General features: G+C 38.3%; 2 protein-coding genes across 5 annotated transcripts in view; both read right to left on the minus strand.

Annotated features, from left to right (window-relative positions):
* LOC132771641 (CD99 antigen-like) overlaps positions 1–332 on the minus strand; it is a 28,080-nt gene extending 27,748 nt beyond the window's left edge. For both annotated transcript variants that reach the window (XM_067466816.1, XM_060769873.2), the window contains exon 1: positions 31–332. In XM_067466816.1, coding sequence (XP_067322917.1) covers positions 31–85 — 55 coding nt within the window. In that variant the 5' untranslated portion in view covers positions 86–332. The remainder of the gene's footprint in view (positions 1–30) is intronic.
* Positions 333–3,165: 2,833 nt separating this feature from the next.
* Positions 3,166–22,106, minus strand: part of CD99 (CD99 molecule (Xg blood group)) — a 35,895-nt gene continuing 16,954 nt past the window's right edge. The window contains exons 3-11 of one of the 3 annotated variants that reach the window (XM_060769869.2): positions 20,327–20,371; positions 18,663–18,695; positions 16,644–16,712; positions 14,133–14,201; positions 13,322–13,345; positions 12,241–12,276; positions 10,367–10,477; positions 9,753–9,806; positions 3,166–7,051 (exon numbers count right to left, since the gene is read on the minus strand). In XM_060769869.2, the coding sequence (XP_060625852.1) occupies positions 7,023–7,051; positions 9,753–9,806; positions 10,367–10,477; positions 12,241–12,276; positions 13,322–13,345; positions 14,133–14,201; positions 16,644–16,712; positions 18,663–18,695; positions 20,327–20,371 (470 nt within the window). In that variant the 3' untranslated portion in view covers positions 3,166–7,022. Of the gene's footprint in view, positions 7,052–9,752; positions 9,807–10,366; positions 10,478–12,240; positions 12,277–13,321; positions 13,346–14,132; positions 14,202–16,643; positions 16,713–18,662; positions 18,696–20,326; positions 20,375–22,106 lie in introns of all 3 variants that reach the window. The other 2 variants (XM_060769868.2, XM_060769870.2) reach the window with 2 other exon arrangements.

Raw genomic sequence — 22,106 nt, forward strand, 5'->3', positions numbered from 1 at the left:
AAATTGAAAAGAGCCCTGTTACCTTCTTACCTGAAACGGAAAGCAGGACACAACCAGCACCCAAAAGGACAGCTATCAACTTCATCACGACCTTGTTATGTTCTCCCTTGTCTCTCCTTGCCAGAAGCTACTGAAGATGTGAAGAGACCTACAGATTTGGTGATTTTCTTTCTTCCTTTTCAAATTCACTTTGTAGGGTTGTTTTCAAATTCAAACATGAACAACTTCCTCTCTTGCAGATGTTCTAAATGCCTACATCACAAGCAAAAGACTGGGAAAGCACCAATATTCACTCAGAAAGCATCCTAGATAAACAAGAAGCAGCTGTGTTATGCAACACCTACTTATAGGTGCACACACCCTTCTTAATCCATGAACTTATGAATAAGGGGCGGGCAGGTTAAGAAATGGGGAAGGCCAACTGTTCATAGCCAATCAAAAGGTGTGAAGCAACACTTTCCACAAACTGCCTCCTTTCCCATCAAGAAAGCAATAATTATCACATGATTACACACAGCTAAGGTGTGCCAGAACTACGCTTTATATTCATCCCTAACAAAGCTATGTTTTTCTACTTAAAGATCTCTACTGGCACGCAGACATTTCTGCCTAGAGAACTCTTGACCTCATCTACATTGTTCAATGGTTGATGGGGTCTCTCTTGTTTTATTTTGGGGGACAAGATCAGTGTCAAATCCTAAGCCGCACAACACACACATTACCAGTAAAGAGGTGTCAGAACATGCCTTACCATCTGCAGCAAAAACTGCTTCACAATTGAATTTTTTTTCTAATGCAGACCAGAAAGCATAAGTGAATTTAAAGTTTGGGTGTTGGCATTCCTTATTGAACTTGAAAATGTGTGGGAGGAGGTGGAAAATTGAATACTAATGTATATCCTTCTATTTGCATTTACACAATAACAACAATATTAATTAGCATTACTTTAAAAGGCATTATGATTGTTGTTGATGATGTTGAGACCTGGAGTGCATCTACACTGTAAACATAATGCACTTTGGTACCACTTTAACTGACATGGCTCAATGCTATGGGATCCTGGGAATTGTAGATTTACAAGTTCTTTAGCCTTCTCTGCCAAAGAGTGCTGATACCCCACTAAACTACAATTCCTAGGATTTTATAGCATTGAGCCATGACAGTTAAAGTCAAAAAAGCATCAATTCTGCATCAATTCTGCACAGTAGTTGCAGCCCGAGGAACTGTAGTGCAGCTTATAACCAGAGTTCTCTGGCCTGTGTACAGCACAGGTTTCACATATCCACATGAAAAAAAATGCCCCCAAAAGTATTTGTGGTTTCTATAGGTTTATCTATAGGTTTATCCAGTATGGTTAAAATATTATCCACATTATCCAATATTAAGATGCAAAAGTACCAAACAGTTCGTACAATGCCTGGCAGAATTATTTATTTGCTATATTTATGCTCCATTCTCTCTCACCCCGAAGGGGACTCAGAGCAGATTACAAGTTATGTGTATATGCAATATATATTAGTAGCATAGCACAATATTAGTATATTACTATATTATACTATACCACTATACTGCAATATTATTACTAATATTACATGTAATATAATTCTATGATATTGTATTATTAGTATTATATTGTATTACATTATAATATTATGATCAATATTATATGTACATACAATATATTATATTATTAGATTAGCAATAAAACATCTTCCTGTAGTTCTCAAAATACCATACCGTAGATCAGCATCCCTGATCTAGAGCCTTCCATGGACTAAGTGCTGCTGCTAACAAGATCTTTCTCCCTCCGTCTCCTTCATTGCTTCAGATATTGGCCTTCATTTAGGATCCACACAGACAGATTTGCATGTTTATTTACATATTTATATTGTTACACATCTATCACTGAATGCTGTTTAATCATAGTGCAACTATACACACCAATGCATTTCATTGATTTCATTATATTGAGTCTATTTATATTTAACAAAATCAGATTGCTGGAAAACAGGGATAGAGTATGTGACTTTGTTGTTTTTTGTGATATGAAATCCAGTCAGTTCATCTTCTGGTGACAAGTCTTTACCTTTGGCAGAAGCATACATTTGTACATAAGATATATGGGTGGGACAAGAATCATCGGGGTGAACAAGGAGAAGGGTGCATTGTCTGCCCTATGTTTGTGATCAGTACCATCAACTGGGGTGGGGAAGCTCTTTCAGCATAGTGGTGATGTGCTGAAGCAGAAGACACACCAAGCATGAACTGCTAGGGAGAGTGCTTTCCTCTGGACTCAGCTGGCATGAAGTAGATAGCCATAAATCTGGATGGCTCGCAGTCCATGCTGCGGCCAGATTGTACATATTTATAGCACACCTGCCCACCTTTCATGATAGACTGTAGAATCTGCAATATGCCAACATGTAACACACTTAAAACAGGAATGCACAGACCTGCTAACATTTACACTAAAGTTTATTTTCCTATTTGGCAAACTATCCTCTTTGCTGTCACAAGCAAAGCTTGGGATGGAGGAAAGGCAGGGCAGGAACAACACTAATGATCTAAGTCACTGCTTCTTAAACTGTGGGTTCCAATCCCAGATGGGGTCCCCTTAGTTCAATGTTGGGGCCCCGAAAAAAATTGCAACAGTGAAAAGATTTCTGAATACCACAAATCTGCTGTGCACTGTTTACAGCTGACTCTGCAGAAGATGCTTCAGCTGTACTTCATAAAAGGAATATCAGCCTATAAAGCAAGCCTTGCAAATGCTGCTTTCTTACCACTAAATGTTTAGTTTTATACCTATTTTATATCCTTTTATACCTGTGGTCACACAAAAAATTCTCTGGCTAAATGGGGTTCTGGGTGGAAATGATTATCTACAACTTGGCTTGAATGGAGACAGTTAGGAATGTGTACAACTCACCAGTCATGAGGGTTGAGGGATTTTGTGGTCCAGAAAGTGAGTTTTACAGTGTACATACATAGATTGGGGGAGGCTATATTGAAACACAGCTAATTGTTGGATTTACATCCAACATTTGCAATATGAGTTCTAATGTCCATCCAAAAGCTTTTTATTCCAAATTCTACTATAAAAATGTACTATTCCATTTTAACTCAAGATGAATGATTCCCTTAAAAACACAATGACAAAGAAGAGACTTTTTAAATTTGTTTATTTTTAAAAAAGAAATCACAATTATTAGATCTTAAATTCCAAATTCTTGGCTCTCACACTCCAAACCTCCATAATTCTAGTTGCAAATGTAACACATCCAAACAGCTAGAAATACACTTTACATTTTTACCATAGGAAAACCCAACATACCATTGGGATGATCTATGATATTGTGATTTTCATTGCATGGATTAAAACCTGATCATATGTATGTTTATACAGATGAAATCCCTTCAATTGAGTTGACTGCTAATTTCAACTTAAGTATTGTCGAAGGCTTTCATGGCCAGAATCACTGGGTTGCTGTGAGTTTTCTGGGCTGTATGGCCATGTTCCGGAAGCATTCTCTCATGACGCCTCACCCACATCTATGGCAGGCATCCTCAGAGGTTGTGAGGATGCCTGCATAGATGTGGGCAAGGTGTCAGGAGAGAATGCTTCTGGAACATGAGCATACAGCCCAGAAAACTCACAGCAACCCAATTTCAATTGAGTTTATTTCCAAATATGTGAGGATAAGTTAATTGTGTGTGTGTGTGCACAACAAATGCATATAATTTTGCATATATATGGAACCAGATGGACACACACATTTACAATCCTGGTAGTAATATATACTTATCTGATTGGGCTATTGAGCACAAATTCCAAATATGCCTCATAGAAAATGCATGTTATGTTCTGGGCTAAACTTTGGTGGTTCAGAAATGACACAGACACATCTTGAGAAATCAGAAGTACCTATGTATTAAAGTTGGGCATTCCTCCTGGGTTACAAAATGTGTAAGTATTGCTACTTAATAAAAGCAATTTACAATCATCGTATTTTGTTTAAAATGTAAATATCTTTAATGAATCAATCAAGACATACATTTGTTGCAGAATGTATGTCTAGCTCAGTTTTAAAATGGTGATGAAAAATTGATTTTTTTTTATTTACCACATTACTGTAATGCAAAAAGGGCAAATTTAAGGATCCATGCATCACTTACTAGCATTTATCTAATTTTAAAAGGAAACTGCTAGACAATTTTGTTTTCTTCCAGAAGTCCATGCTTACAGAAATTGCATTTTAGAAGATAATATGATTAACTTACATCCACATTATGCTTAGCTAGATATTATGAATTATCAGAAATAAACAGTTTTAATCACATATGTCACAATACAGCTGGTTTCATTGGCAAATGCCAACCTTGGAAATGAAAGCATGAATTCAGGGATTTTTTTTTTTTGGAATTAATCCATCTAATGAAAATAGTACAAGCATGTCTTTATTCTTAGCCAATGGAATAATATGTAATATTTGGTTTGATTGATTACTTGCTACAGGTAAAATTTATGGCACTTCACGATGTACTGCTTAAGGCATTTGAAGTAATAAATCTTATTATTGGAACTTCATTATTTATTTGTTGAAATGAAGAATAAAGTTGTCACAAAAATGTCATTTTTTTGTAAATACAAAACAAAGAGCTGACAGGACACTTAGGAAGCACAGAGGTAAATCAACTAGTCAGAGGCATGTGCTTTCACACAATTTTAAAAGGCAACTGTATTATGTCAATTAATTTTTGTATTGTATTTCGTCACAACTCAGAGTCATTGGCTTTATTATCAAAAGAGGGAAAAAGGAAACAGAAGACGTTGTTAATGTTGTCACGTGCCTTCAAGTGGCTTCCAACTTAAGGCAAAGCTCAGGCAAACCTATCAGAAAGTTTTCTTGGCAAAACTTTGTTCAGAGGGAGTGTATCGTTGTCTTCCTCTGAAGCTGAGAGGGGTTAACTTGCCAAAGCCCACTCACTGGGTTTCCACTGCTGAGTAGAGATTCAAACCCTGGTCTCCCAGTGTCCTAGTCTGGCACTCAAGCCATTACACTACACAAGGAAGAAGATAGTGTGTTTCAATTGCTATATTGAAATTTTAACAAAATAATACAATTTTTTTTTGCAACATGTACAAGTCTTTTCTTAAGAACATCATTTCCAAGTGATGAAAGATAAGGCAGTCACTTCAACAACCTCACTTTCTAGTGTACTGCATAGGAAGGCAAAGGTATGATGTCAGATTGGCTTCAAAATGAAAGCAAACATTAAGTTAATTACTTTTTTATAAGGCCAACAGATGCATTATTATAGGCATCTGCCAAATATTCTTAATGTGACCCCAGAGAAAAGACACTGGACGTGGCTGCACAGAAGGAATCAGGACAGTTCTTAATAGTTACGGTTACCCGGCACAACTTCAAGTTTAGGGTCACATGCCAGTGGTGTTGGGGGACAGAGGCAAAAGGGTGGGACCCAAAATACTTGCTTTCTTTAGATCAGGCCTCCTCAACTAGTGGCCCTCCGGGTATTTGGGCCTCCAACTCCCAGAAACCCTGACCAGTTTGTTCAATGGTTAGGAATTCTGGGAGCTGAAGTTCAAAACACCTGGAGAACCTCAGGTTGAAGAGGCCTACTTTAGATCTTAGTCCTAGGAAAGGCATTTCAACCTTTTCCAGAGGGAAATAAATCATAGTTACCGAATAATGGTGAGATGAAAAAGAAAACATGGCCACAAGGACAACTGCAAATGGTTGGACCGAGACTTCAGGAAGGTCAGATTTGGCTTTGGGACCTATGGTTGGGCTGCTCTTTGCCAAAGATAGCCCCAAATGCAAAAAAAATAATCTATATAATTAAAAATAGAGACATGTTAGTCCAGAATATCAGTATGACTGGGGATCTTGTAGCACAACTCTTATATCAAGGAAAATAAATTATATCATAAACTTTCCTTAGGCTAAGTCTATGAAATGTGATGCTACAATTTCTTTTTCTCAATCTCAAAGGTACTATAAGATACCAATTCCTCTGTATAAGAGGATGCTTCCACGTACTCTAATTAGGAATGGGAGAATGATGAGGCAATGGCAAGCATGTATTGCATTTCCAAACAAATAAGTGGCCTGTTACAAACCAGGGGCCTGAAGGAAGGCCTGGCATGCATGCATGCAGGCAGTTCCCAAGTTACAAACAAGACAGGTTTTGTAGTTTTATTCTTAAGTTTATTTGTATGTTGGAGCAGGTACATGTTAAAAGTGTGTATACACATGTGATCTTTTAATAGTATACAGAAGGGTTAACACCCCTGTGGAGTTTGTTATGCTGATTGTACCCTTGTTCAGAAGATTTTGCCTTATTTTCTGACCCTGTGATAATTGGATTTTGAAAAATCTGGCTTGTTGTGGAAACAAAGATTCATGATAAAACTTCAGTTAAGACACCCCTTCCTCATGAGAACTCTTTCAAGAGTGAATTTTCCTTCCAAGGGGTAGATTTTTCTCACTTCCTGTTGTCTCAGCCTCATTCTTAACTGTAAGCTGTTTATGTTAGATGTTTGTAACTCGGGGACTGTCAGTATATAGATGCATCTTATGTGTCAGTATATAGATGCATCTTATGTGTGAGCTCATAAGATGCAACAAATGGGACCTGCCTCAACACTTAACCTCCCAAATGATATTTTTATAGTATATGCTAAAATCAGCTCCCCTTTCAAAGTTCCCTCCCATCAGGCAAAAGAACAAGATTTCAGACAATGATTTCCAACCAGAATGCTTTCAAGCCAATGGTTAGTCAAATGCAATTTTTGAGTTTCTAAAGAATGAACTAGAGATATATGTAGTTTCATTTGTTAAAGCACCCTTCTTCCCTTTATAGGATGTATCAACAGGACTATTTTAATTCTACTTTTTAGTTTCATTGTTTTGTTGCCTGAAATGTATTGTATTCTTTTCAGGGAGACAGGTAAATTCTCCATCCAGATTCTGGGATTCTCTTCATCTTCCATTTCACTATGATTTCTGCAAGAGGGTACGTTGAACTAAAAAGAGAAGGGGGAAAAGAAAGAAAAAAAGTGGTTTTACATTCTCTTCTGGTACAAATGCTTCAAATAGAGTGAAATATCCAAAATGCTATACTAGAATCTTCTGTAGTCTAAGCATATCTATTTAAATGTTGTTTTTTGGGAGGGGGGGGGGGTTTAAGTGGGACTCACTCTGGACTGAACACTCTCTTTTCGTAGCAAATAGGGATGATCTCTAACCCTTATTTCTCATCTCCTTAAAGAATATCAGGTAGCAGGATGCAAGTTGTCTTTGGTTGGAACTGCTTTTGAGAAAAAATTATTTAAGAATGTTGTTGTTTATTTGTCACTTCCAACTCTTCATGACTTCATGGACCAGCCCACAGCAGAATTCCCTGTCGGCCATGGCCACCCCCAGCTACTTCAAAGCCAAGCCAGTCACTTCAAGGATACCATCCATCCATCTTGCCCTTGGTCAGTCTCTCTTACTTTTTCCTTCCATTTCCCCCAGCATCATTGCCTTCTCCAAGCTTTCCTGTCTTCTCATTATGAGTGTTTAAGAATACTGACTGGTATTAGATTACAGCTCAAACAAACAATTCATTTACTATTTCGATACTCCACAATTCTTCTACAGTTTTGAGGCAAAATACCTGGCACTTCCATCTTTTCTTTTCCCAATAAATGTAAGCTTGGAAACAGCATAATCCCAGAACTTAACTTCAAATGTCTTATATTTAAATCCTGCATTCTAGTCAAAATCTTGCAATAGTTCTGTACTTGCAGGTAACATGATATCAAAGAAAGAGCCATGCTGGATCTCACTAAACACCAAAGTATTCCTATCACGATCCAAAATGTCCCTGGGAATCCTGCAATCATGACATGAGTGCAACCATCTCACTTACATGTCTCAAAAACAGGGAAGCATACTAGCTCTGATCCTGAAGTAATATATCTTGTGCCCATGAATTCCATAGTCTAACCATGTGAAATCTGACTATGTGAAGTTCTCCCTTTTAATGGTATCCAATATTGCACCATTCCGGTTCAGCTGATGATCACGGGGTCCAGTATAATGAGGAAGGTACGAAAGCTTCTTCATAAAAACTTTCACCACATCATACCTAGTTGTATATACCTCTGTCCTTATCTCTTTTTCCCCAAGCAAAGAATGCATTCACGGGGAGCTAAATGAAAAGGTTACCCTATCCATAAATTTCACGTTCCACCAACCTTTGTTTATTGTGTCAGAAGTGAATTGAGAACATACTCAATTCGCTTCTGACACAAATTGCTTTGGGTGTGAGGGAATCAGCCATCTACAGGGGATGCCCAGGGGATGCCCAGATGTGTTACCATTCTGTGGGAGGCTTCTCTCATGTCCCTGCATATTCCACCAAACTGACTAGACCAGCCTGGGGTTCACAGGAGGTCTCTGTGTACGATTGTCCACCAAGAAATTTAAGCCAGAATTTCAAAGAGCACAATTCCAGGAGGAGGAGGAGGAGGAGGAGGAGGAGGAGGAGGAGGAGGTGGTGGTGGTGGTGGTGGGGAAGAGGAAATCCAGATTGGCTTAACAGTCAAGTCACTCTTATTGAGAGCATTTTGTCACCATTCTAGTTTAAAGCTCAAAGCTACCTGCAATCAGACATCAATCCTCAGTCATCCTAAGCTCCACAAGCAGCTACAATAGCCCTACATTATGGACATGAAGTGAACTTTGAAAAAAAAACTCATCATAATGATCACAAACAAAAGGAAAACTTGCTGCCTTGTGCTTTTGTAGGAAGCCTCTTTGTTCTCCACAACAGTTTACCAGCAAAGTTAATCTTGCCTGCTTTCAGCTTGCTTTCATACAATTTCAACTCTGTCCAAATTCTGTTAACATTTCCCCAATGTTGATTCCTGTTAGACTCTGTTGCATTGTTCTAATCCATGATCCAAAACTAAGGGTACTGATGTCAGACTTCCAACACATTCCACTTCCATTGCCCAACAGCTAGTTGAGCCAATATAGGCACTTTTCACCACAATTGAGACTGTAGTCCTAAAATGTATTGAACTCACACTCCTGAATAGACTGGCAAAGAATTGTGCTGCACATTAGTTCTGGCTTCAGCCTAGTAACTTTTAAGTTAGACACATACACCTGATCATCACAATAATGTCCCATTCTGTCCTTAATCCATTGGAATCTGTTCGCAAAACGTCACAGAAACAGAGTAATTGCACATGTGATTCTAATTGTGTTTTTTATTTAATATGTTTCTGAGGCACTTTTTTATGTGTGATTGTAAAATCAGTATGCATCCTGTCAGCTAAAATCTCATTAAAATGGTGGCTGAAGACTTCCAGGCTACATTACTGTGTAATATTAGAAAAATAAATTAATTTAAAATGGTGACGTAGGGAGGCATTTGAATGGATTGGGAAGAGCTAGCCTTCTACAGAGATGTTGCCCAGGGGATGCCGGATTCTGTGGTGTAATGAATCAAAACACAGTATTCTCAAACATAAGAATCAGGTGTGATGAGATTAGTAGATCTGATTTTCAAAGAACACTTGATGATTATATGAAGGAGGATGATAAAGCTCTATTTCTAAAGTTAAATATGTCCGTGCTGGGATGGGACATGGCATGGAATCCCCCATGCTGCCCACACTAAGCTCTTTAGGAAAGGACATGCATATAAGGAAGGAAAATACAAGTCATTACCAGGTGGTTCTGCATGTGCTCCTTGTTGACTTTCCATGTTGACATTCTCTTGATCTACAAACACAAATAATATCATAGCACATTTGTTCCTGTGACTATTTGGCTCAGACACTTAATAAAATTATATGGAATACATTTCAACTGCAGGCCTCTAAATTCACTGGAAAGTACAATACCTGAGCTATGTAAAAGGAAGGATTTTTAGCCCACCAGATGTTGTTGCCATGCAATCTGTAATCCTGGAAGTCACAGTCCAACAACATCTAGAGTTTGACTTATTCCCATCCTTGGTTGACAGTAAGGGTACAAGAATTTTGTTGTTCTGCTCTTTGGATGAAAGTATCCACAAATCCTCACCATGTTAGATGAGGTTATTGGAGATTGGACATTAAACATTAATTTAATTTATTTATTTACTTCCTTACAATATTTCTATCCCACCTTTCTCGAACTCAAAGGTGACTCAAAGCGGCTTACAACCAGGATGGTCAAAGTTTTTCTAGCTCTGATCTAAATTTTTAAAAAAGTTATATCTAGCTCAGCTTCCACTTACACTTCTGTCACAATTCAGTAAGGCTTTGTGGACAAGCACAACAACAAGCACCAATACTTACCACTTTGTTTGAAGCAGAGCTTTTTCTTCTGGTAAGCTATAAAACTTGACACAGCCCCAGCTATTGCCACTACTACTGAGCTAATAATACCAGCCACCATTCCTTGAGAACCTGTGAAAAGATTTTCCACCCAGTTAATTCTAACTTTCAGTCTCAAATATGGTTATAAAGACTTGTGGGAGGTTTCTTTTAAAACAACAACAGCACATTAGCAGAAAGCTTTCAACTAACACAGGAAACACAATGCTATCCCAAAAGAAATCCCAGTGTTTAAAAGGGTTCTTCCCCCATAACTATGTATTAAACAATATGCAAAACTGAAAACTCAGTATATGTGAATACTAGATTATGAAACATCTGAAAATTGTTTACTAAGCCATGTCTCAGTTATGCATAAAATACTACAGTAGAAAGACTTTTTAACTATATAACTCAAAATCCCACACTTTGGAACAAAACCACAATAAATTCAAGCAGGTAGGGAAAGAGACATAAAAAGTGAGTAATTGCAAATTTTAACATCAAGCACTATCCATCCAGTTTGACATCATCCTCAGCATTTTCTGGCATTGCCAAGATGTGCTGACTCATGAGTGCTGTCAAGGTAATGGACAGAAAGAGAGAAAGGGAGAGAAAGATTCTGGCCAGAGATACCAAGAGACGAATATGCCAAAAGTTCAAGATCCATACATTGTATTTTTTTCCCTAGAAATGGTCACAAACTCACTGCTCAACGAGGTGAAGATAATATAGTTAAAAACACGCCTGTGGGAGGAATAGTATGACACTGAACCTCAGTGGGTGTAATAAAAACAAACACAGCGTAAGTTATGCAGCAGGAGAGAATGAGATGCCATTTTATGTTTGGATGCCATGGGTCTAATTTAAAGGGGGGGGGACATTCCAGAAAATACCATTGTCCTTCCAAACATAGTTAAAACTGCCTGCATCCTTTTGTTCTAAGCACATATGTAGTGTAAAAATTCAGCAGCATATGGCAAGGCTTTGAAGGAGACATCTGCTAGTGGACCAGCTGAAGTTGCTTGTGTAGTTTATTTAGAATAGAAGTAGAAAGCTTCCCCAGGTCCTGGAGCCAGAAACAGCCCCTCCAAAATCTCGTCGTATTCTAACTCCCCTCCACATGTTTCTCACCTCACACTGTCTAGAAACCATGAGGAGCCAATCTTGTAAGGTTTTGCAGGGTCCATGCATAGTTTAAGTGTACAGAGACCTTCTTTCAAAATGGAAATAAATTCTGGTTTTGGACAAGGATCTCCTGAACTCAACTAGTTCTTGGGGGTAGGAGCCTAAACAAAATCACACCTTGGCTGCCTGCATCCTATGACTAATTTTCATTTTAAAAACTGCAGGTGGAAATATATTCAACTCATGGGGTTGGGAAAAGAATGGAAGACTTATTACAGGATACATTCATTTATTCATTCCGTCATTGAACTCAGAATAGCAACATCTCAAAAGTATGTGACACTTTTGTCACTTTATCCTTTGGAAGTGAGTTATATTAGCAACACTTTTGTCAATGTCAGACATCTTGCACTGGAAAGACACCTGTCAAAAGAAGGCCCAGAAACAGATATCCATGAAGTATGGTAACCATTTTGTTACTTTGAGTCTCCTTTGGGTGGAAAGGCAAGATAAGAAGAAGAAGAAGAAGAAGAAGAAGAAGAAGAAGAAGAAGAAGAAGAGGAAGAGGAGGAGGAGGAGGAGGAGGAGGAGGAAGAAGAAGAAGAAGAAGAAGAAGAAGAAGAAGAATGGGGGAGACAGCTGCTATAAGTTATAGAAATATAAATATTTAACTTTTTTTCAGAACTTTACCATAGTAAAAGCAGCACAGGAAGAGCATGCAAGCTTACCTTCTGCATTTTCATTGGAACCTGAGCCATGTCCACCTGGAGAGATAGTTAGATGTGCTTATTACTCATTGTGAGTTCTCGCATTTTTATAATTTTTCTCACATTCTCTTTTTAAGCAGCCTAAGTGCACTGTGTGTTTCAAATGACTGTCCATTCTAATATTAATCACATTTTTTTAAAAAAAACTTTTATATCTGTACTACTTATAGTACTTTTAGATTGAAACAAAGTAAACAAGTCATCCCTTTCTGATGTAAATCTATTTCACGAATATGCCTACATCAACTGTGCTCATTCACAATGTGTTAAAATATTTTGGCAGTATTCAGATGACTAAATCCTAGTTTAACAACCCAGGATATGCTGAAACCTCATCCATTCAGTGGTGCCACTTTGCTTCACTTTTGCAGCAAAACAAATCAGGATATTGCAGTTGATTAGACCTTCCAGTTATAGCTTCCAACCAAGCTATGACTTATATGTGACTCATTTGGAATTAATTAACTGTAGTTTCTCGTTTGTATGCAATGCAAAGCAGTGGTTAACTGGTTTCTTCACTTGCCTTGAACAAAGGAAGAACCAAGCAGCAGCAAAGGTGCAACATTTGAGTGTACATATAATTTGGTTTAAAAAGCCAGGATTTGATTATTCAAAAATATCTATTGAATAACTTGTAGAAACAGCAAGTTATTTCATCTCAACCCTTACCACTATCCACCATAGTTTCACATTAATTTGCCACTGTCTCATTGAAGAGCTAGTTCCTTATGTATTTCACATAATCTGATCAGGCATCACAAACTGACACTCTCTTTATTTTACCAATGATAGGATATGTCCCTGAAAACAGATGAACCAAACCCCAGATCTCTTAATTATTTTATGAATCAGCCTACAATTGCAGTGGGTTGATTTTGAAAACAAAAGGAAAAACAAGTATCAGAAACTCCCTTAAAACACGGACTACTAGTAGCGCCAAAGCTGCAGGACCGATAACAAGTCAAAACAAGAAAGTATGACAAATTGTAAGTTCTACTGATTTTGATAAATATGAAATCAAGCACAAACTCAGGCCACATACCTTGAGAGGGATTAGAAGCACGGCCTACATTAAGGAACAAAAATTGTGCATAGCAGTATGAGAAACAAAATCAGCTCATGCTATGCTCAGAAAAAAGCAATGACAAATTGTTAGCTTGTACATGCAAATATGGGCATCAAATCAAGGACTAGTTTTAACTACATTTTTGTTAGTTGTATTTCCAGTTCTTTCATACTTAAAGAAGTGCATTACAAGCTCACGTCATACAGATTATAATGCAAATATCTTGAAAAATTAACCTCAAAGTAAAAAGGATTAAACAATTGAACATGCACAATCATTGTAAGTATAGGGAATATTCCATTATATTTAGGGAGAATGAAAAACAAGGACTTCCATTCAATATGCAAAGAGCCTCACACACATATTCACACATATACACAAACAGATTTAAACACAGTTTGTTGTATTAAAGCCTTGATATGGAATTGATTTTATTTGCCTTGTTACCACTTTATAAACATTGTGATGTTTATTTAAATTTAGTATAACAGTTTTAAAAAATAACCACTAATACTGTACACCTTATTTCCTAATAAAAAATCTAAATTCATCATCTCTTTGTCTACTGAAAAAAGATGTTTTCCTACAGCATATAAAACACAAAGATTAGTATTATTTGTTAAATATGAGACTACCATGACTAAATCAGTGCAAATATGCAGAAAAACTAAAAAAAATACCACATTTTATCTCGCCAGTTCACTGTCATAAGGAGGCAAAAAGAAAGTAACAACCCAGAAATACCAACTCTACAGGTATTTTTGAACACAATATGTGCTTGACTTACCTCCTCCAGGGCCAGCTGGAGGATCAGCTGGAGGCAGTCCGCCGTCAGTTAAGTCTGCATCACTTAGTACTTTAAAACAGAAAATTGTTTTTAAAATTAAAATAATCCCAAATTAAGTGGACTAGGAAGATGTGTCAAAATGTTTTCAGATGGAACTATATTATATCTCCTCCCTTGGCCCCATAAAATCCAGCTTTTAATGGTGCAGGCCCCCAACACAACACAACCGTTGACTATCTGTTGGAAACAAGGGGGCTGGAAAAGAAGCCTCCATATATGTTCCTACAGCTGGATACAAACAACAAGGTATGCTCTGTGACTTCCCAGGGATCACTTGGAGGCCACAGAGGACAACATCTGCCTCTCTGCCATTTCTCCATGTTGGCCATGTTGAAAGGGCATAGTGCGTGTTGGATGATGTCATATTCAATGCTGGCAGAAATTTCCAACCTCACCAACAACCCCAATAATAACTTACACAGACATAAGCTAAAATGTGTAAATCACTAACAGGATACTAGTCATTATTCTGTTACAACATGTACACTATTGGTGCTTTTGGTGCTCTTACAGCTTCTGCAACCATGTTCAAAATCCTGTTTCCAGATCTTCCTGCTACATGAGTTTTGTTTCCAAGTAATTTTGTTTAAAATAAGGTAGAAAACTTATCACACTAGCATTCAAATGCTCATCAAGGCAGACAAAGGTAGTTATGTCAATGGACTTTCACAACAAATGTTGATATGAATCCAGTTATGTACTTCATTCGAATTACAGAAGTCACTTTTCTGATTCTTTTGTTACACATCTGCTGGAGTTCTTTTCAAACTAGCCAACTATTTCCTTGGGAATGTCTGCTACACAAGCAATACTGCTTTATCTTTAATTGGGATCACAGGGCACTTCAAATCTTAGTTAAGACTAGAGTATCACTTCACCATCTCCAAAGTCAGTGAAGGAAGGGAATGGGAGAAATTCACAAAATCAAAAAGGTGTGGGGGGGGGGTGTGAATGCTCATACCAAACATCCACCTTCAAACGGGTCATTTTAAAGGGCTATTTAAAAGGAATGAAGCACAGATTAAACTATTAGCCTTTCTAATCTCATATAGCATGAATAGCTTGTGGAAATGCTTGTTTGTATAACAAAGGATATTCCAGAAGATCAAGGACTGTGATGCTGTAATCAGATATTCCTATCTAGAAGGAATTCAAGGCATTCCTGTCGCACCCTACTGTTTTTTCTTGGGTCAGTCAAACCTGTTTGATGGCTATCCCACGGATATCTACTTCTAAACCAGAGACAACTGTTAGTTTCAAGAAAGGAAATATTTGCAATTGAAATGAATTACTTACTCAAATCAGACTACATTGTTTTATTTTAAATACAGTAGAGTCTCATTTATCCAACATAAATGGACCCGGAGAACGTTGGACAAGCGAAAATGTTGGATAGAATAATAGAATCACAGAGTTGGAAGAGATCTCATGGGCCATCCAGTCCAACCCCCTGCCAAGAAGCAGGAAAATTGCATTCAAAGCACCCCCAACAGATGGCCATCCAGCCACTATTTAAAAGCTTCCAAAGAAGGAGCCTCCACCACACTCCGGGGCAGAGAATTCCAGAAGGGATTAAGGAAAAGCCTATTAAACAGGGCATAAAAATAAAGTTGTTGTTATTATTATTATTACTGGATTTATTAATTTAGCAGTGGATCCAGGTGGGAGGCAGACTGCATTGGATAGTACGGAATGTTAAATGTATGAAGGTTGGATAAGCGAGACTCTAATGTACTACTTATAGCAGAACTTGGTAAAATTATTTTTGGTCTACTTCTCCTAGAATCCTCCAGTCAAGCTTTGGGCTTTACTTCCCCTTAAATTCATACACATTTTAAACAGGCTCTTCTAGACAAAGTTTGTATACAGAGTAATAACCTTAGTAGGCCCTTGTTCTTTCCATGACTTGCCAAGCTTCCCTAGCTTTCCTGAGATGAAAGGCAACTGGAGCATGCTCAAACCTTTTAACTATTCAAATAAGTATCTCTCTTTTCAGATAAAAGCTTTCACACAATTGAACCAGAGGCTAATTCAGACACTGAGCCACCACTGTGTTAATATTCATGCAGGTTGCTGCTGTCCCCCTCCCCAAATGTATAAAGAAAGATATATAAAAATATATTCTGGTATTGGTAGGTAGGGAAAGTGGCACAAAATTCTCAACACTTTGCACACTACATTTGTGGAAATACCATTGTTTAGGAAAGGAATGACAAATGTTAAAATTCACCACTATTTTTACAGCATCAAAATGTCCACAACATAATGCTTAAGCCCCAGCATTTGCTAGCCATGCTGGGAGAAACTGAGATTTTTCAAAGTAATAGATGGAAAGAGAGAAACAGGGAGAGAGAGAGAGAGTAGCTTCCTACCCAGAGATAGACCAGTAAAAATTAAGAAAGCCACGAGATACACTGAACAAGCCTCAAGAAGTGTGTCAGAGTATCTTACCCCCAGAGTCTTCATGAGTTCCAGGGTTTGGCTGAGGCCTTGGTGGGTCTGGTTTGTGGGAGTCATCCCCTAGAGAGGGACAGAAATAAGAATAAACTCAAAATATGAAAAACAGCATGACATAATGCCCATCTATAAAGTAAAATAAACTGGACAAGTGTATTCACACTAGCAAAGAAAAGAATCAAGTCAAAGCCACAGTGAAGACCTGTGTTTACACAACATGTGTAACACACCCATGTTGCTATATTAGTCTCCTGTTCATCAATTTCCATAGTCTCTCTCCTCCTGTCTGTCCTATGTACATGTATACACATACATTAAAGAGTATATTAGATAAATGGCCACTCTGGAAGGGCAAAGAATTAAAGAGAAAAAATTAATTCAGAAATGGGACTCGGAGGTACAGTGGCTCGGGTCCTTTCTGGAGGGACGGTCACAGAAGGTGTTATTGGGTGACACCTGTTCAGCTCCACAACCGTTGTTTTGTTGAGTCCCTCGGGGCTCAGTACTGTTCCCGATGTTATTTAACATCTACATGAAGCCACTGGGGGAGATCATCCGGAGTTTCGGACTAAGGTGTTATCTTTACGCCGATGACGTCCAAATCTGTCACTCCTTCCCACCTGTTACTAAGGAGGCTGTTCAGACCTTGAATCGGTGCTTGGCTGCTGTGTCAGACTGGATGAGGGCTAACAAACTGAAATTGAATCCAGACAAGACAGAGGTCCTCCTGGTCAGGATTGTTTGAACAGGGCATAGGGTTACAGCCTGTGTTGGATGGGGTTACACTCCTCCTGAAGATGCAGGTTCGCAGCTTGGGAGTGATCCTGGATTCATCGCTGAGCCTGGAACCCCAGGTCTCAGTGGTGGCCAGGGGAGCTTTTGCACAGTTAAAGCTTGTGAGCCAGTTGCACCCGTACCTTGGGAAATCTGACTTAGCCACGGTGGTCCACACTCTGGTTACATCCCGAATAGATTACTACAACGCACTCTATGTGAGGTTGCCTTTGAAGACTGTTCGGAGACTTCAACTAGTCCAACGGGCAGCAGCCAGATTACTCACCAGAGCGCCATACAGGGAGCATACCACCCCCCTGCTGCGTTAGCTCCAATGGCTGCTGGTCCACCTCTGAGCACAATTCAAAGTGCTGGTCTTGGCCTATAAAACCCTATACGGCTCTGGCCCAGCTTACTTATCCGAATGTATCTCTCTCTACGTTCCACCTCGTAATTTAAGATCTACTGGGGAGGCCCTGCTCTCAGTTCCACCAGCCTCTCAAACGCGTCTGGTGGGGATGAGGGACAGGGCCTTCTCGGTGGTGACCCCCCGCTTATGGAATTCGCTCCCCAGCGAGATTAGATCGGCGTCCTCCCTCATTACTTTTAGGAAAAAACTAAAGATGTGGTTTTGGAGCCAGGCCTTTGGCTAATGGGCACAATAGCACTTTAGGCATTGAACTCGGACAATAGGATTGTTTGAAAATGGCTTTATGACCTGTGATTATGTGATCTGTTCTATGTAGTTATGTAATTTTAATTAATATCACTGTTTAATTGTTATGTAATGGATTTTATATTGCTGTTTTATATTGTTGTTTTGATACTGTTGGCATTGAATTGTTGCCTGTGTTAGCCACCCTGAGTCTCCCCTCGGGGGTGAGAAGGGCAGGGTAGAAATGGTCTAAATAAATAAACAAATTACAGATGGTTGGAAACTGAAGTTTTCTCAATTTCCCAGGAATACTATTCCACAGATGTGGCCAGCAGTCAATCCACAGATGCGGTTTTATTCCTGGAATCGGGAAATAATTGGAGCCATCTATAGTATTACTCCAAAACATCCCTGACCAATATCCTTCACCTCCTTGATATTCCAATGGACACAATGATGTTTTGAAAACTCAGAGCAAGAAACACTGATTGTGACCCATAAGCAGCATAAACAAAACAAAACAAAACACTTCCCTACTTTACAGAATCCATTTGGGAATATTTTGCAAGATATCTAATACTTACCACCCACGGCATCTCCTAAGTCAAAGTCATCAACTACACAGGAAAAGAAAACAATAGCTCTTTATCTAATAGAAAATATGGAATCTCAAATTTTAAAAACACACATAATATGTTTCTTCCCTTAAACAAAAAAAAAAGGCTTTACTGCCATACACAGAGAAATCTACACAAATAACAGAAGAGGTGAGAGAATGGGTAACATTATTTACATACACAGTAATTAAGTGATGGAGGAACGATTTTACTGATTTGCTTTATAAGAGGGCATTTTTATACTTCTATGCTGATAGTTTACATAAGTGTTCCTTAAACCACCTTTAAAAGCACACTAGCCAATCCTAAACACATTATTTATTTATAAATACATATACATTATTTACATTTAATTTCAAAACAGTTACAAGGAAAATATAATGTGGATGTATCCACATTATACATGCATTACATGATAAGCTGAACTACATGGGGGTTTCTCACATATTTTCAACATGAAAATTCTATTGCATTATGCAATCTGCTTCAAATGACTACTTAATCAAGTGTAATACTAACTATATTTTAGTTCTTAAAAAAATAAACTATACAATGAATTACAGAAAAATATGAAAGTCTTCACACAGCCACTAACAAACACAACAATACAAAAAAAATCCCAAAATCTTTCTTGTATCAAAATCAAAGTGAAGCCTTTTCAAATAACAGCAAGCCCACCAAATTTGTGGGATTAATACATATGTTAGGTTCTTGTGGGTTTTTTCGAGCTATAGGGCCATGTTCTAGAAGCATTTCTCCTGAGGTAGGATGTTTGCCATAGATGCAGGTGAAACGTCAGGAGAAATGCCTCTAGAACATGGCCCTATAGCCCGAAAAAACCCACAAGAACCTAGTGATTCCAGCCATGAAAGCCTTCGACAATACAATAAATATGTTCCCTTAAAGAATCTCTAGGTTCTCCTAAGCAACTCAATGGTCAGCATCTGCCAGAGGATGATCATAGTCACAGGGGATGAGCTACAGATTCCTAGACAGAACACTTCTCTAAACATTTGTAGATCTTACAGCACAATTCTATGCTCAACGTCTAGCAGAAGTTGGCAATAAATTTGCATGGGAAGACCTAGAGTTTTCTAGGTTTTTGCAAGCAAATTAAGACACGTCTCTGCCGCTAGGCATTTGGGGGATAATGAGGTGCAGGTTGCAGGGGAAGAAGTTGGAGGGATTTTGAGGGGGGGGGGTGAGCTTTAAATGAAAGTTTAATTGGATTATTGTAGTTTAATTTTATATCCATGTGACAAATATTTATTTATTAATTTTTGTATTTGTCTTGTTTTAAAATTATATTGGTATCATGGTATTGTTAGCTACCCTGAGCCCCTATGGAAATAAATGTGGGATAGAAACAAAGTTAATAAATAAATATAAAAGGTATTTTCTTAGGTAAAATGAATTTTAATTAATAGTTTTTTTCACTTTAAAGATTTTTTCACTTTCCACTTATGTGGGATTCCTGCACTTCAACCCCAGCAAATGGGGATGGCAGTCTTACATATAAACCTATATATTGCCCAAATCTTCAAATACACTGAGGAATAATTGCACAAGGATCTGACACAACAATATTATACCCGTGATCTGGTTCCTGTGAAAACAATACTTATACTCACGTGGTGGTGTATGTTTGGTAGGAAGAGTAGGCTTCTTTGTTGGCTCTGCTGTACAAAACACATACACAAACGTTAATATACACTACAGCAACCAGTGCCATTCTCCCCTCCTTTGTGCCAGTTTCACCATTAAAAAGCAAGAAAAGCCTCCTTACCAAGGCTCGACACTTCTCAGTACTCCATAACACATTTATACAATGCAACAGAACTCTGGTGGAAGAATTCCCCTTCTCTTCTATAGAACTCATACTTCACCACACTAGAGAATGAATCCACTTTAAATCCGGTTTCTGCCTCTTGCAGAATTCTGAGGTTTGTACTTTGGGAGGAGCATTTAACAGCCTCACTAAACTACAAAACTCAGAATTCTGCAGGAGGCAGAAACCAGATTTGAAGTGAATTCACTCTCTAGTGTGGTGAAGTGGTAAACATAAATGCACCATGGAGCACAGAGAAGCATCCAGTTGTCTGCACATTTAGGCTAGTGCAGAAGTTCCCTAAGTAAGCAGCAAGCAGGCCATTCAACACTTCATTCATTAGTCAACAATAATAACCCAAGCTTGGAAATGTTACACTTTCTGAACTACAATCCTTCAGCAAGAACACTAGAGTTAACTAAAAATAATACTTTTCAAAGGTCAGGCAAGAGCAGGATTTGTTAAATCCCTTAAAAAATAATTGCTTATTACACATAAAAGAAAACAAATCAAGTTAAAATGAGCTTACACTACTATCTTATTTTCTAGCATTTGGTTGCCTAAGCAGGCCAGTTTCCAAGTAGTCTGGGAGGACCCAATGGATTGGTGTGTTGAAGCTAAGCATATGTAGACCTGATTGATATCTAGAAATGAGATTATCATATAAGTCTTTTTTTATTTCTAAAATAAGATTGTGGTACTCCTGCATTTCTTGCATCTCTTTTATTTCAAATAATTCAAATCATAACTATGTTGTTCCCTTTTGTTATATATTTATTTTGTTCCAAAAAATAGTAAAAAGTTTTAACATTGAATAAGCACTTTCGTCTTGACTGATCACACTAAACAGACTATGAACACAGAAGTTTAAGATGGGCTATAAACTAAAATCCACAGTGTTCCGTCTTCCAGGAGCTTGGTTTGCATTGCCCCTTAGTTGCATAAAATAGCATCCCTTTGCATTTCCCCCCAGGGTTGCTACAGTCGCAGCAGCACCCTGAAAGTTAAACATTAACAGAGGCTGGAAGCCAATCTGCAAGCCTCTTGCTGTTATTGGTTTTAAAAAGTATCCTTTTGGTCTAGAGACCGCCCTTTTTCCTGGGGATGAGATCTCCATTTTGGAGAAGCTCTCCTGCTTTTTTTAGTATAGAAAAAGCCTCAGATGTGCTGGTGGCCAAGCCAGGCAGCTCGGACAGGCCATTGTCAGTACGGTTATCCTCTTGCCTTTGAAACTGGTGCTGAGCTTAGATAGGGGAAGACCTGCTCTTTCTAAAGGATAGTAGCTCAGTGCTGGGGCAGGGAAATATCTCAGGATTTCTCTGCCATTGGGAGAGGCTCCATTACTTCATCTCCAAAACTAATCTTGAGCTTGGATAGGGGAAGACCTGCTCTTTCTGAAAGATAGCAGCTCAAGGTTAGGGTAAAAGATCCCAGGATTTTTCTACCATTGAGGGAAAGTTAACTCGGCAACTGAAGGTGTGCCAAGTCTGTCAAGGACTTTGAGAAATAAATGTTCTGTTTGATGTTCACATCTGGACTGGCCTCAGTTGCTGAGAATCCTGAGCTTCTAAGTAAGGCACTCA

This window comes from Anolis sagrei, chromosome 3 (assembly GCF_037176765.1).
Source record: "Anolis sagrei isolate rAnoSag1 chromosome 3, rAnoSag1.mat, whole genome shotgun sequence".
Classification (NCBI taxonomy): domain Eukaryota; kingdom Metazoa; phylum Chordata; class Lepidosauria; order Squamata; family Dactyloidae; genus Anolis; species Anolis sagrei.